Here is a 15,808-nt window from a genome sequence, read left to right as displayed (position 1 = left end):
CAAAAGGCACCTAAGACCTTGCTAAAACCTGAATGCTCAGCCCCCCAGTACTGTGTCCCAGCACAGAACTGGCAACAGAAGACCCACTGGGATGTAGAGAAGCCTGACCACCTCTGAAATTTAATTCACAGTTTCCCTAGAGGAGTGAATGCAATTAGTGCCGTTTCAGAGCTCAGGGTCAGGATGGTCATAGATAATTCAAAATACCCCCAGGATGCTCAGTTTCCTGCTAGGGCTTCTGTTCATATCAGGAGTGTCTCCAGGTCTTCCCTGCATGAGTTCACTCCTCAATAGTGGCATCACTATTCTGTGTGTTGCTTTAGCGTGCCTGCCACAGTCTTTCAGCTGGGCTGGAGGAAATAGTTCTGCTCTAGTGCCAGAGTCCATGGAGTAGGTGAGGAATAGCATGGGAGCCTGTTCCTGTACCTTCATAGGTGCTGCTTGACATGGTTTATGGAGCAAAAATCATGGAAGAAAAGCAAAGACACAGGCACAATGACATGGCAGTACACCATTGTGTTAGGGAAAGAGGCTGGGGAAAAGGGCCTCTGCTGACACAGGTCCTGGTGGCCTATGCTTCCCTTCAGGTGTGGGCAACTGTTTTCACTTCCCTGTGCCTCAGGGCCTCATGCAGAGACTGAGAGTTATCATGAGAAAAGGAATTGCGATTTTTGTCTGCTTGGTGTCTTCCTAGTTCCCTTAGGAAGTTCTGGTCTGTGATATCTCTCTCCCCACAACTGGGCACCCAACATGCTCATGTTCCAGTCACCATGAGGTAGAATTTTATTGGGACAGAGCATTCCCTCCTTTCCTGTCCCCTCCAGCCTTGAAACATGAGTGCTGACAGCAGTTTTCTAATTTTTCTCAATTTACCAACTCCTTTGCCCCATGTCTCCTGATACCACTGTGACCTTGTGTTGGCTAGGACAGTGTTAATTTTCCTCCTGGTAGCTGGTACAGTGCTATGTTTTGGATTTAGGATGAGATTAATGTTGATAATGCACTGATGTTTTAGTTCTTGCTAAGTAGTGGTTTAACTCAAGGACTTTTCAGTGTCTCATGCTCTGCCAGTGAGCAGGAGCACAAGAAGTCACAAGGGAGCATGGCCAGGACAGCTGACCCAAACTAACATAAGAAATATTCTGTATCACAGAATGACATGTCCAGTATATAAACTGGGGGAAGATGGCTGGGAGGCATCAATCACTGACTGGGGTCCCAGGGGATGAGCTGGATATTCGTCAGTAGGTGGTGAGCAATTGTACTGTGCATCACTTGTTTTTCTGGAATTTTTCTCCTCTTTCAGTCTCTCTCTCTCTCTTTCTTTCTCTCTCCCCTCCCCTTTTCATTACTATTATTATTATAATGCTGTGTTTCAGTCACTAAATTGTTCTTACCTCAACTCATGAGTTTTACTTTTTTATTTTTCTGATTCTCTTCTCCATCCCTAATGGATTTCCCATAAATTCAGATCCCAGTCCTATTCATCACCCTTGACAAGAGAATATCCCACCAGTCCACACTCCAGGATCCACAATGCTTTCTCTTCCTTGGCCAAGTTCCCATGTCCCCTGGACCTGTTCCGGTGCTGCACAGACCAAGAGAGAAAGCTTAGCAACAGCTGCTGTGCCAGACTCACTATCTCTGACCTGCGTACTGGAAGTAAGCATGCAGCAGAAGTACTCACAGTGTATGTTAGAGAGGAACCTGTGTTACACCCCTGTGCAAACAGAAGCAGAGCTAGGACAACCTCTCCCTCAAGCCAGGCTGCCTTGATGCAATCTGGATACCACCAGCTGTGTCACACTTGAAGGTCTTTCATACAGGTGATTTTACCTATGGGCTAAACCCACAACAACAACTGGACTCAAAACCAAAGCAGTTTCTCCTGAATCCCGAGACAGGAAGCACTGGCAAAGTGTCTGACAGTCCTTTGGCAGCAGTATCCTCCTGTGACTTAAAGACAAGGACATGCTCGGGTGAGACCTGAACATGCACAGCCTTTCAGGATGCCCAGTGCAAAGCAGTTGAGAGGATTCTGGAGTTGTTTTTTATCCCAACAAGTTGATATATAACTAGGTCCTACAGGGCAAATAGGTGCCACAGCAGGAAAACTTTAAAAGGGATGTCTGAATTAGAACAGTATGAGATGTGGTGTTCAGCCCTGAAAGGGCCACAGAAGGTGAGCAAACATCCACAGAGCGATGACCAAGATTGTCTGCCATCCACTGTTTCTATACAGCCCTTGTCTCCCCTTTCCTGACAAAACTGTATAGCTTGGGTGTGTCTTGATAAAATTAAGTTGCTCTTCCTGGACAGCCTGTCCGAAAAACAGAATAATGGGATTATGGAATGTGTATTTGTTTCTCCCAACAATATCCGAGAAATGGATTAACTGATTTAAACCAGTCCTTTTCTGAACAAACAAATTCATGTCTCTAGGCGAGGAGCTCTCACACAAGCTTTTAGAGATGAACAATGAGCTGCACAGAGGCTGAATGGCAGTGCAAGGCAGGCTGCAATCTCACAGACCAGACCTAGGTCCCCTCTTCAAGGCAGGCTCCCACCTTCCTGATGCACATAACTGGGTATTTCCTCCCTTCTTTACCATGTTTTACCCAGGGCACAGCAAAGAGGCCTCATGGTAATTTGCGTCTGATGGATGTTGCCACAGACTGGACATGCCAGCTTTGCAAAATCTGCTCCCCAGCCTCCGAATTCCCCCTGCCATCTGGGTGTTTTGCTTTATGTCTCAAGTCTCATGTCTCCTGGACGCTACAGCGTGCAGACATGCTCTGTCAGACCAATTTCAATCAAAGAGGTAAATCAGAAAAGCTCTCAAGGCACAAGGGAGACTTCCCAAGAAACCTCAGTGACTGGCAGCACATGGGAACCTTGTCCACAAGGCAGCAAGCAGAGAAGAGACTCAGATTCTGCAGAGTAAGACCCAACTGCTACACACTGAGGGCAAAAATTCAGACCAGCCAAAATTCATACAACTCCTTTACCCTGTCAAAGGCATTTTTATTTCTTTGAAGCTGCATACAGCAAACGTTACCAAAAAAACCCCAGCACTGGGAGTCCTGGGGCTTTGCTCTACGAACATAAAGGTGGTTCCAAAGAAGAAGGCTTTGGAATGAGTCCTATATGGTAATATTTGGTACAATCCCATCTTAAGACCCAATCCAAGTGCTGTCACAGCCTCCATCTGTCAGGCCATGGGACCTGGTAATTGTTAAGACAAAGCTGAGGCCGGCTGTAAGTCTCTGTGGTTGTTATTGTGCTCTAAACTGTGGCCATTTGGGTTTACAGCCACAATGGAGCAAAACTGATTCCTCCCTTCAGCCTATCCTGAGACTGACAACTCTAATTAGTTGTTAGCAGCCCAGGCATGGGAAGTGGAGTGAGCAATCCTAATCGCCCAGGACAGGGCTACATGCACAAACACAAACTCTAAGCAGCTTAATCCCAAACACAATACTGCAAGCAAAAAGTGTGTTGACAATCAGGAACACAACTCCCTGCTCTTAACAGTGGGAGCAGGGGGGTGCTGTGTATTGATAGAAACACAGAAATAACATGTATACTTTTAGCTTAGTCACACAAACCTCTATGCAACAAATCTGAGGATAAATCGGGAGGATTTCCATCGAAGTGGAACCTAACTGCCAGGCCAGGCATCATTCAGACTGGTGGTTCAAGGTCATGCCCAGGGCTATGATTTATTTTATTCTTTTTACTAATAAAGGTCTCCAGGTTTGCAAACACTGAACTTCCAGAAGACACAGTTCTCCCATGACTTTGAATACAGACACCCAGAGCATCGGTTCATTCTTAAACCTCCCATGTTCTAAAATGAATCAGAACATGACAGAGCCCTAGTTGGTAAGAGAGCCCAAGGTTTCCCTCTCTTGGAAGCAAGACCTGTACCAGGTAGAACAGCAATACTGAAGCACAAATGGAAGGGCAGGAAAGCTCCAGCTATTACAAGGGTAGAAAAGTCATCATCTGCCCCCAGTTTAGCTCCTCAGAACTCAGCTTGGAAAAGGGTATCAGGATGGACATCACTGATGAAATTAATAAAAGTAATTAAAACAGTCACTATTAATAAATACAATCAGAAATTAAACCAGCTAGGTCTAAAATTCTTAGCAGATGGCTTCACACTCCAGCTCACATGGCCACACAGCAAGACAGATAAGCCAGCTCAGTCACACATAGGGGTCAGCTCTGGCTCCTGATAGTCTCTTTTCTCTTAGACTCCCTTCATAGGCAGGGAGAGCTGCAGGGAGCTCTAAGGAGCCAAAAGCTCAGTCTTAGCCACTCTGCAAAAACATCTTCATGCCAAAGACATGTCTCAAGAGCACTTTTAACAGAGCAGTTAATATCCAAGCTTTTGGAGGAGGGGGCAGGGCATCCACAAAAGAGCACTGACATTGAGCTATGGCTTCAACAGTTGATCGAAACAGTTTAATGCATTTCTATTTCCAGTTGCATGGATCCAGCAATGCTTCTTACTTATTTACAGTATCACCCCTTCCCCTCCTCCCTGCTCTTCCGTTTGCTACATAGATAACAGGGGAAATTGATGCTGACTATTGCCTGCCTGATGTACAGCACTGCCAATGGGTTCAGCAGGATTTTAAAGAGGAATGAGTCAACAGTATGTGACCGGGAATAACATTTACCAGCGTGTGAGCTTGAATAGGAAAACACATCTGTGCTCACCTGAACATTAGTTAAAGTGACAACGGCAACAGATGACCCAGCAGGACGTGTTCTGGCAGTCTTCCAGGTCAGGGAAGAACCAGACCTGCTAGTCACCAGCGCTATGGCAATGCCCATGTCTAGGACTATAAACAGCTCCTGAAGTCCTGTTAGCCATGGTAACCATCCCTCCAAAGTGAATGTCAGTCTTCTTTCCTGGTTACACCTAATATTCACTATGTTTTGAAGATAAAGCACAATAACCCACCTGCTGCTTAATGGGGCAAAACTTTACCTACGGGCTATAAGGATAATCCTTTGGAGATCAATCCCAGATGATTGTGGTCTATTACTTTAGATCCAGCATGGGTAAAATTCACGGGCCATGTTATTCCAGGGAAAGACACAGTCAGGTTAATTCCTTTTCTAGTCATTCCTCCTGCCAATATCTCACCTGTTTTGTGACCCCAAGACAAGAAACAGAGCCAACTTTCAGACTCGATGACCCAAAGCAAAGTCAACCCTATATAAATATCCCCTTTTCTTTCTTCTCTTTTTTTGCTGGGTGCTCAAAGACACTAAAACTTCTGCTAAAGTCAAAAATGGCACCAGCGAAAGTCTGCTTATCTCCTCTTCAGAATTTGATTCACTAATTAACAACTGTCAACAGAGGAGACAGGTGCTCTTCTACCAGGCTTTGGTGGTTATCCAAAGAAGGAGAACACATTCAAGTGATCAAGCAAGGGCCTGAGACAGCAAGTAGTGAGTGTTGTTAAGGAGGATAAACCCATCTGCAGGAAAATACTGGAATGGATGTATCAAGGATCAGGTGGGATGAGGAGTGCAGGGTTGAGCTGGACTTGGACTAAGCTGTCCAGCAGTTTACGACATGCTGTTGAGGATTGATAAAGCATCAGAGCTGACACGATTTCATTCAAGTAGGATAGTGTATTAGGATTGCAATTTTCACCACACTGTTTTATGAGGCTCTAACATAGCAAATGTCATATTCACTGTGATATGACAGTCCTAGCAACAGCTAGAGTTTACAGTCACTACTAACCTTCATAATTCATGGAAATACTGTTTTGACCAGTCTTTTAGGATACTTGGTTAATACGCTTTTTTCAATTTGTTGCTACGTGCATTCTAAATTCATATCTAGGTAGCATCCTTTTCACTGATCCACACATGCACACTGTCTGTCTTTCCTCCTTTCATACATATTGGCTCAAATGACACTATTGTATTGCAAACCCCAGACTGCTGCACATTTTCAAGCCCAGTGTGTGTTTTATAGCCTTACACTATCTCCCCTGTACAGGGTGACCCAGCCCTGATTTTAAACTCACCTCTACAGAAGACTGATTTTTCTGCTGGGATTTTTTTGAGTGAGTACCTCGTTCTGAAAAAAAGCCTTGACAACAGCATCAGTGATAGCACTGATTTTGTTAACAGTACTCTGGCATTCCATTAATATTTTTATCACAACACTTCACAGTGCTGTGTTTATTATGTCCCACAAATCTTTGATAATATGGGTCACTTTTATTCCTGTTTTGAAGATACAGGAAAAGATGACAAGATGTTGCCACTCCAAGTGGTAGATTCCCCGGAGTTCTGACAAGCCCAGCCTCTCACTCTAACCAGTATATAACATTTCTTCACCCTAAACACAGAGCTGTAAGGCTGCAAGGACTTTCGTGAACTTATTAATCTTTCAAAGCTCTACAGTTCAGACCAAGAAGTCCAGGGAAGATACCATCCATCCTGTCAGAGAGCTGATGATAGACAATTACAGCTCATAAGATAAAAGAAGAGCAACTTTTTCTGCTTTCAAAAGACAAAAAATAATAAAAAGTACAAACACCTTTTTTGACAGCTGACTTGTTCTTTTTGTCTTCTTACTTTCTTTCTACTATTGAAGTGCAGTTGGCAAAGCCTATTTCTAGGCTAGTTTTTACAATACAGCACTATATGCATGAGGGTGAGGGGAGAAAACCAAGAAAAAAGGGAAACACAGAAACAGGTTCTGACATCTAATCAGATCTGCTGTATTGATTTTGCAACTTTAGCTTTGGAGCAAATCAGAGAAACAGCCACATTATCATCCAGAATTCACTCTTCCCTCGAGTGAGCCAGTTCAAAAGGAGCTCACACTGACACATAAACAGGCACTCCTGCATGCACACACACGCACACGCGGATGCACACGCCCATGTGGATGCACACCCCACTGAAGCGGCTCTCCAATGGGATGCGTGGGCTGGGGGAGGTGAGAGAAGCGCTCATCACAGAGGCTGCAGGAGCCACACGATTCCCATTTCCAACAAGATGAGAATTCCAGAGCAAGCCACCAGACTAATGAGCTACCCACACTGGAAAGCTGTGTTTCAATTAACCATAGAAGCCCCTGCTGCGGCATTCACGTCCTTCCAGCAGCATGAACATGGAGGAGAGGGATAAACAGGGACTGTGTTGTTTCTGGGTCTGGTTTTTGGGGGTGGGGAAGGAAAGGAGAATTCTGTAAAACGGTTGAGGGCAATTCTTGTCCTACTTTCTTGGTTTGCAGTTTCTTATTCATACTAATGGAAAGAGTAATTTACAGTCCTGAAACCAAAGCTGCCTGCTTAGGCACAGAACAGGCAGTACCACTGTAAGGTCCTTCCACAATTTCCGGGCAGGAGGAGACAGTTCAGGTGTACAAACACTCAGGATGCACCCAGCTTCAACTAAGGGTAAATGGAAATAATGGAGAAGGGAAGAGGGCTGTTTGGGTGGGCTGTTGCACGGACCCTGACAGCATTACTTCGGTAGGATCACAATAAAGCATTGTTTGGCCATGGGAAGAGCTATAGGAAGAGTATGTTGAGTTACTCTTTACATGGTTCATCACATCTTTCCCTTCTTGAGGGTCACATCAAAGGCTCTGCCCCAGAACTGCTTGTTGCTTGTACCTACAACCTTTCTTGTATGGGGAATCATGTCCTCCCCCTGCAGCCCAAGATTCAGGGCTGTGATACCCCTCCAGACCACCTAGGAAGCCTGAATTCATCCCAAGCTTGGCACTGCTGCTCCCTCTGCAGGGGCAATGAGGGTCAAGCGAGGACCACACAGCTTTCAAAAAGCAACACCAAACTAGGGACAGTAGCAGGTCTGATGGCTCTTTGCTCCCAAGTGAAATTTTGCTGCACCTCTCATCAGTTTTTGAGGTGACCAAGGGTCACCCTCCCTGTCATGTCTGGCCAAACCCAATATGTCTGGCCCAGAATGCCTTCCAGAAAAGCTCAAACCAAGATACACATTTTCACCCTGATTAAGGGAAGCTTCTCCACACATATTTACCTGCATGGAAATCTTCACACATTTCCCTGTCTCATCCTGTAATCTAATTCCTGCCATGCTCCTGAATAGAGAGAGATAATTTTAAAAGGGGATCTTTGAATACTCAAAGTGCCTGAAGGATTTCACACACCTCCATTACTGCTGTGTTCCCAGCAGCTCACACCTGTGAGCAGTTTGTCTGGTTGGTTTCAGCCAGGTTGTCTGCTCAGGTCTCACTTCTCTTATTCCTGGGGAGAGAGCCTGAAAGAAGTGTGGCAGCATGTCTAATGAGTGCTGCTGTGCTGTGTGTGGAGGCTCATCAGTCACAGCCCAGAGGCAGCATGCCCAGGTGCAAATTAACCTGCTCCCTGCCCATCCCACACCTGTCAGATCTGTGCCGCTCAGAGTACTCTGCAAGAGTTCAACAGTCACACCATTCTGATGGGATGAGAGCTGCAGGAAGAGCCACTCCTACAGTCACTGCTCCTTCCAGACCAAGGCATTTTACCCAGCTGCTTTCCCCATTTGATTCAAAGTCTTGTAAGAGAGAGGGCACACACTCCCACATGTCACAAAACACCTCAACAGCATGGGAGCTGAGCAGGCACTCACTTCTCTGGAGGGAGAAACCACTGCAGGGAAAGGACGGAGATGTCATCCAATACAGACGCAGGCAGCATCCCTCCTTCTTTGTTCACCTTTGTACACAGTTATTGCCTCCAGGTGGGGCTGGGAGCACCGCCCATAGGTAAAATCACTCAATATACTGCATACTAAGGATCAGTTTTCTGTTACTCACCACCTTGTTGAGTGAAAACCATTTGGGATATGCAGTCCCTGTTAGGTCTGCCTAGCACTGCTTTTCAGGCAAAATTATTCACGCACATCCATAAAAGATAGCGGAGGTAACTAAGTTGAAAAAAAAAGGTTGTGGGGTGGAAATGGTCTAATTAACATTCATTTGCACCTTTTGAATGTTTGCTTTTACAAACTTCATAACATACCCTGAAGGTATTTACACACATGTAATGCATATGAACGCACACCTGGTGAAGCTGCTGTTCTGCATTCATCCTCTGACACGGAAATAGAAAGCATTTTATACAAACATGTACAACACCTCTCCCTTCCATTTGCAACATGTTGGCCATATGGTACCCTGCCCTTATTCTTGTGTAGCCAGACCAATTAAATATAAACTGTTCAAAGGTCCCCAGACAAAAGAGATGTGTCTGCTCAGCCCAGGAAGAAAGGTCAACCCTGCTTAGCCTACAGGTTTTTGTGTACAAAGGCATTCAGTCAGGCACTTCGGTACTGAATGGTTATACTCACACTGCACGTTGAGCTGCACCAGGGCTTCCCGTGGTCTGATGTTAAAGCCATTGTACCTGGCTGTCTGACATTTATAGGTCCCACTCATTTCTCGGCTCACACTCTCCAGATGCAGCTTCCCATCGTATGTCTCCATTGTCATTGTCCCTGAAGGCATGGGGGTTTCCTTATCTACACGGGACCAGATGATGGGTGGCTTGGGCTTCCCACGAACCTCACACTGCAGCTCTGCCCTGGAGCCTTCCCGGACAGTGATGGTGGACTGACCCTTAGGGACACTGATCGTTGGTGGCACTAAAAGAAAGACAAGAAGGGAATAATTTTACAGTGGGTTTTCAGCACGTAAGGAACATTCTTGAGATGCCTGTGTTTCAGTCACGCCAACAGCCTTGAACTTCAAAAGTTTCCACTTGACACACTGCAACCCCTCTACGAGCACACTGTCCTGTGCGAATTATCCTACAGGGTCTGGAGCTGCAGCCTAACAAGAAGATCCCAGCTTCTCCAACATTGTATCCCAATATCAGTGGCAAGTGCCACTTGTATTGGGCAGACTTCACGCTTCCATCCCTCTGTCTGCAAAATGCTATCCAGCAGCAGGGATAGCATCGAGGAACCCAAAGGTAAAAAGCCTCTTCGATCCATTTCTCAATTTCTCATCAGTGAATTTCTCAAGGAAAGTCTTTTTGTCAAGAAATAAACATTGTATCTCCCAAGGTATCTAGCACCCTTATCCAGGTCAGACCAAAATCAAGATTTAAAGAATTAGTGCTTGTAGATTGCATCTCTAGGAGGTCCACAATCCCTCTCTGTTTCTAAACTACAGCAAGGAGTCAGCCCTGTAAGGTGTCTGCTTATTTTACATTGGTGAACGCACTGTGAATCTCCACACCAATGAACCTCTGGATCATTTGAGTGAGAGACAAGTCCCAGCAAAGATCACTCCTGGCATCCCTTCCAGGTTGGGAAGAGCTCGCCCAGTAGAATTGCTGCTGAGCCACGGCTAGAGTTGGAGGCACAGTAACACTCAAAGAAATACCCAGCTATCAACTGACAAACAAAACTTTGTTGATAAACAAAGCTCAAAAGAAACCCAATGACTACAGCTAAAGGGTGCAGAGTTGTCAATGGGAAGAGGTTTGCTTTTTACATCCCTAACACCACCAAGAACCCAGGAAGGGGATGTTTGTGCTAAAATCCACGTAATATTGACAACTTATTTGTGTTAGGCTTTAGAGTTAACAGTTCAGCTGAGGTAAATATGGCCACAATCATTCTCTGAAACCTACCTTTTCAGCTCTTCCTGCTGACAATTGGCAACACTTGGATTGACACTTCTATAACCGCAAGGGCCATGTACTTTGTTTCCATTTAAATCAAGATGTAGGACTACAGAAGCTATAACAAGCTGGTCTGACCAATATTAGCTGAATTCAGTTCCAGCAAAGGAGAATGTGCTATGATAATTGTACATGTTACAGCCTGGAGCTCTCTATGAACAAATTTAGGATGGATCCAGCCTAATCTTCCTCTGCAGTGACCTCCCTATGAAACAGGGAGGCCACCTTTTCAATTTGCAGGTCTCCTCTGGGCGGGGGAATCTCATCACGCCCTGTCCTGCACAGTGCGAAGGTACGACAGCACTTTCAGTGCCAATGCTGTCGGCAGCTACTCACCTGGTGAGCAGCAATTTTCTCCACAGGACAAGTTGTAAATTACATTTGAAGATATTTTCTTTCTAATTAGAGCTATCTCCTTGGAGCTGCTCAGTGGAGGTAGCCACCTTGACGAGCTCAGGCTTTGCTCAGTGGGGAAACCTGGAGCCGCTGCTGCTGCCCTCCTGCTCCAAACCTGTGGTCTTGCGAAAACCTGGGGTTTTATATGGGAATCACATGTTGGAGGTGGCTCATTGCTGTTCATGGGGATGCTGCATGTTGGACAGCCTTGGGTGCTGCACAGAGGGCTGCTCCAGCAGGGATGGCTGTTTTCATTCCCTGGGACACATAGTAGTCCTGCTGGCTCAGGCTGCCAAAGAGAGGCTTCAAAATACTGCAGGCTGCCCTCCCACCCTTCCTCACTGGCAGCATCCACACAAGCATATGGGACTCACCCTCTTCCAAACAGGCATGGGGCAACCTGCCGCTGTAGATACCACCTTTAAGGCAGCAACTGGCTGGTGCTTAGACCAACATCTGCACTGACCAACACTGCCCAGCCTCTCAGTGGGATCATCCAAGGTCTCCCAGCCCTTTACAGCCTCCTACCCTTGCAGTCTTAAACACAACTGCACTCTGCCATCTAGTGATCTTGGGCAAAAAGGATTGCTCCTGGAGGCAGCAACCACACAAGGTCAGGAGAGACAGTTTTGCACCAGGATTGGGGAGTTCCCCGGATTTTGTTCCCTGTGGGTATAACAACGCTGATGTCAGCTGGCATGGAGTGGGTCCTACCTTCCACAGCTGCCCACAGAATAGAAGCACCATTCCTCACTTTTTAGTGAGTCCAAGGCATGGGCAGGACTCATTCTCCAAGCTGCTAATGAACACTGGATGCAATCCCATTGGGAACAGCCTGGCCTCAGTATTTCTGATGGGAGACAAGGGCTTCCCAAAGCATCAAAAACAGCTGCAGCACTTTTTGTTGGGGAGTTGAAATCAGAAGCGTCCAGAATCAAGACTGGGATCAGCCTGGCCTATGGGTCCAGCACAACCAGAGACTGAGAAGAAACTTTCTGTGAAGGTTGAGGTCAAAATCTGTGGGCAGCTGTCTCCCCTGAGGAGTCCTCATCAGATTACTAATGCAGTGCTGCTTTGTGCTATACCTTCTCAGTCCTGGAAAGGCAGCACAATGACATGGATATAATGGAGAGCACAGCTGGACCCACCGCTTCCCAAGATACAGAAAAACAGCCCTATCAGTCCCCAAAGTGACTGACAACCACGTACTTATTGGTTCGGTCCTCACCAAGCGATGGGGTGAAGCTTTGACCCTGATTTTAAGGGGGTAGGCATTTATAACACTTTGACTCCTACAGAGAGTGCCCAAGACAGACTGCATTTGCAATTCAGTAAACATTAAAACATTAAAAATCTTCATCTATGGCAGATGACACCAATATCCTGGACACAGCTTTGAAAAAAGGTATATTCCTCATAAGCGATGCCAAAGAGAGGAAACAGCAGCTTTCTTTCTCTTTTACTCCCTTCTAAACAAAGGGACACTTGAAATTTGGTGAAATACCACCTCTTCTTCCTTCCTTCACAATGTAGAGGTTTCTTTGAACAATCACACTCTAAACCTGTCTCTGTAGCTTTGACTGGAGTGTACTTTGGACTTTTCACAGGGAGAAAACATAAAGGAAGATCTGCTTGCTGCATAACACATCTGACAGAGAAGCTGTAACTTTGTTCATCTCCAATCTCAGCCAAGTGCTTGCCTGAGGATGTGAGACTTTTCCCCACTGGGATTCAAGACACTCATGTGAGGTCCTTCAAAAAAGCCAGAGGCATGGGAGTGGGGGGGAGCTGGTGATGTCAAACACTCCTCTGAGGTCCCCATCTGCCACAGAGAGGCTCACCTGTCTCTGAGGAGATGTTCACCTCCACACTGAGGTCAGGAATGGGTGCTCCCTGGAAGGTAGCCACGCACAGGTAGGTACCATAGTCACTGAATCGCAGGTCAATAATCTCCAAGCTGCAGGTCACAGGTGGGAGCTCGGGGTCATTCCGGGTGATGAGCAACCGGTCTGAGAACCTGGCTGGTTTCCCATTCTTGTACCAGGAATAGACAACCTTCTCCTGGGGAACAGCATCTACATGGCATGAGAGCTTCAAGTCCTGCCCTAACTGGATAGTCTCGCTCTCTTTGATCACATCAGGAGTGATTTGGAATGTGGCATTCTTCATGGCTGAGATAAACAGAAGTGAAAAACTGGTTAGGGAGAGTAAAGTGTCTTGCATGGGACAGGAAAGCAGTTCTTTGCTCCTCAGGAAGGCAAAATCTGCCCAAAGACCTCTCCCACTTTCTTTCCCACAAAATGTCCCCAGGACCTCACATCTGGCAGTCTGGGATCATTCTCCATCTCGGGATAGTGGTACAGCCTGGGATGAGGCTGAAAGAAGTGCTTGCATAGCTGTTGGTCTGGGAGCAGAGAAATTTGCACAGGCACTTCTCCAGAATACTAATTGCTGCTAAATATCACATTTGCCCTCAGCTGTACAAGAACAGCCAGGAGAAATGCAAATCTAGCCCCCCCACCCCGAAAACCCATGCTCTGAGAAAAACAGCAACTTACACCGCACCAGCAGGTTCACTATCTTCTTTGCTGGGTTCCCCACATTGTTGATGGCTGTGCAATTATAATAGCCCGAGTCCTCCACGCGGATCCTCCAGATCGTGAGGTTGCCTCCTTGCACAAGGCTATTGGGAGGCATTGGGCCAGGAGAGTGAGACCAAACAACTTCTGGCTGTGGGTCACCGCCCATCAGAGAGCACTGCATAGTGATGTTGTCACCAGGGTTGACCACCAGCGTCTCATTGACAGACAGCTTCAGAGCAGGTGGGGCTGGAAATGTACAAAGAGGGATACTTCTGAGCTTGAAAAAGACCCATGCACTTGCCTGTACACAGCTTCATACTTTCTAGGATTTATTCTTGATGATGGCTGATGTGAGTAGGGAGAGCTGGAGGGTTTAATGAACTCATTACAAATAAAAGGTGCTCGTATGGAGGTCATACCTAAACCACTCATCATTAGTGCTTAGGACTGGAGCACAAACTAGGTATGACATTTTATCAGTGCCCAGTGCAGGTTCTTTAGGGCTTAGGATGTAGGTCCCAATGAACCCTTTGCACGGGCAGGGGTGGCAAACAGACAGAAATTTGGCAGTGGAAAACCCAAGGCTGAAAGCTTCTTGACTCCTGGTACAAACAGCTGCAGTTAGGCATAAGGGCAATGGAAAGCCATTGTAAACTTGATGGAGAGGTGAAGGAGAAAGGCTCAGAGAAGCCTGCTTGAACAAAACCACTGCTTGTGTTCAAGGACAGCTTGAACCACTCCTCCCGAACAGGGTTTTTATCCCTTTCGGGGAAGGTCTATCACTAAAAAAAGATGGCAGCTCTCCTACAATACGCCTCTCCATCTCTCACGCCCAACCAGACATCTTTGAGAGGCAAAGCCTTTGACAGGCAGCTAGTCCTTGCAGCTCAGAGCCTGATATGGAGGGTTAGAACCTGTTTGCACAGTAACAGACCGTGAAGAGCAACTCTACACCCACTCTTAACCTTCTTCACCTCCTCAGGTGCCTAATACACTTTTCTATACACTTGGGGGCTATCACAATCACAGGGACTCTCTTCTATGTACAACTGAATGGAAACTCATTCAAAATGTCTAGACAACCTCTCCTTTGAATACCCTAGTACCTGATTTTCAATTTATTTTATTTCTGCACCCTTCTCATTACAGCCCCCTCCAGGAACTGATCCAAAATGCTTCCCTTTGTATTCTCTATTTTATTCCATGAAGAGTCTTTCAAAGCCCCTGTCAGCATCACCACTGGCTCCATCCAGACAGAGCTGAGAAAGTATCAGTCCCCAGCACAAAGGCAGGGAGTTGTTTTAAGTAACAGCCATAATAATGCAAAATAAGATATTGTTCCATATTCATGAAGCCTGATTTAACAGCATCATTATTTCTGCCTCCTCTCTCCCTGGACCCTGTGTTAATGAGATGTGCTGGATTTGTGTTGGATCCCTGAATTACAGCCCATACAAACAAGGCGAGGAGGATTGCTCTCTCTTCAGCACCAGTGCCATAATTTAGTAGTGCAACTACTGCCGTGCTGGAATAACGCTTTGGTGCACTGAATATAACATCCTCCCTGGCCACAGTACATGCTATTTTTGCCAGAGGTGACCTGTTGTGCCTAAGGAAGAAGATGGCTCCTCTGTCACGTGCACTGGCCATTTTGAGGCCAGTGGTTGGAGTCCTTGAATTTCGGGAGGCCACAACCTGCATTCAATAGACTTTGGTAGCTCTCTTCGTTGGAATCTTGTAAATAGCGTGCAAGAGTTAATGCATACTAAATGGCAAAGGAAGGATTTGTACATCCTCACCAAGGTGGTTTCATGAGATACTATGAAGCCCAGAAACTCAATAGCTCAAGTCATTGTGGTCGGGTAGGACACATTCTTGTCACTGAGTGTAGCTGACACCAAATAGCTCTTTCTGCCTTCTGACATTGAGCTAGTCTCAGATTCACAGGACATGGACAAACTGACAGATGCAGCATCCATCCCTGTCAGAGACAGAAAAAGGTTGAGACCAGCCTCTATCCAGAGAGAAAGTGTCAGAGTTGGGAAGCACAAACCAGAGGTCCTGCATGCTCTGGTTAAGATTGCAGCATTTGATGTGCACATATCTGACCCATACTCATCTTGCCCA

The 15,808-nt window shown here is 46.2% G+C and overlaps 1 protein-coding gene across 1 annotated transcript in view; it reads right to left on the bottom strand.

The window, feature by feature from the left end:
* Positions 1 to 15,808, bottom strand: part of MDGA1 (MAM domain containing glycosylphosphatidylinositol anchor 1) — a 137,604-nt gene that overhangs the window by 68,620 nt on the left and 53,176 nt on the right. Inside the window, exons 7-9 of the mRNA XM_029965106.1 lie at positions 13,658 to 13,927; positions 12,941 to 13,270; positions 9,364 to 9,657 (exon numbers count right to left, since the gene is read on the bottom strand). Coding sequence (XP_029820966.1) covers positions 9,364 to 9,657; positions 12,941 to 13,270; positions 13,658 to 13,927 — 894 coding nt within the window. The remainder of the gene's footprint in view (positions 1 to 9,363; positions 9,658 to 12,940; positions 13,271 to 13,657; positions 13,928 to 15,808) is intronic.

This window comes from Manacus vitellinus, unplaced genomic scaffold (genome assembly GCF_001715985.3).
Source record: "Manacus vitellinus isolate BGI_N305 unplaced genomic scaffold, ASM171598v3 scaffold_8_pilon, whole genome shotgun sequence".
NCBI lineage: Eukaryota > Metazoa > Chordata > Aves > Passeriformes > Pipridae > Manacus > Manacus vitellinus.
The sequence above is the reverse complement of the archived record's forward strand: the minus strand, read 5'-3'. Positions and strand labels throughout refer to the sequence as shown.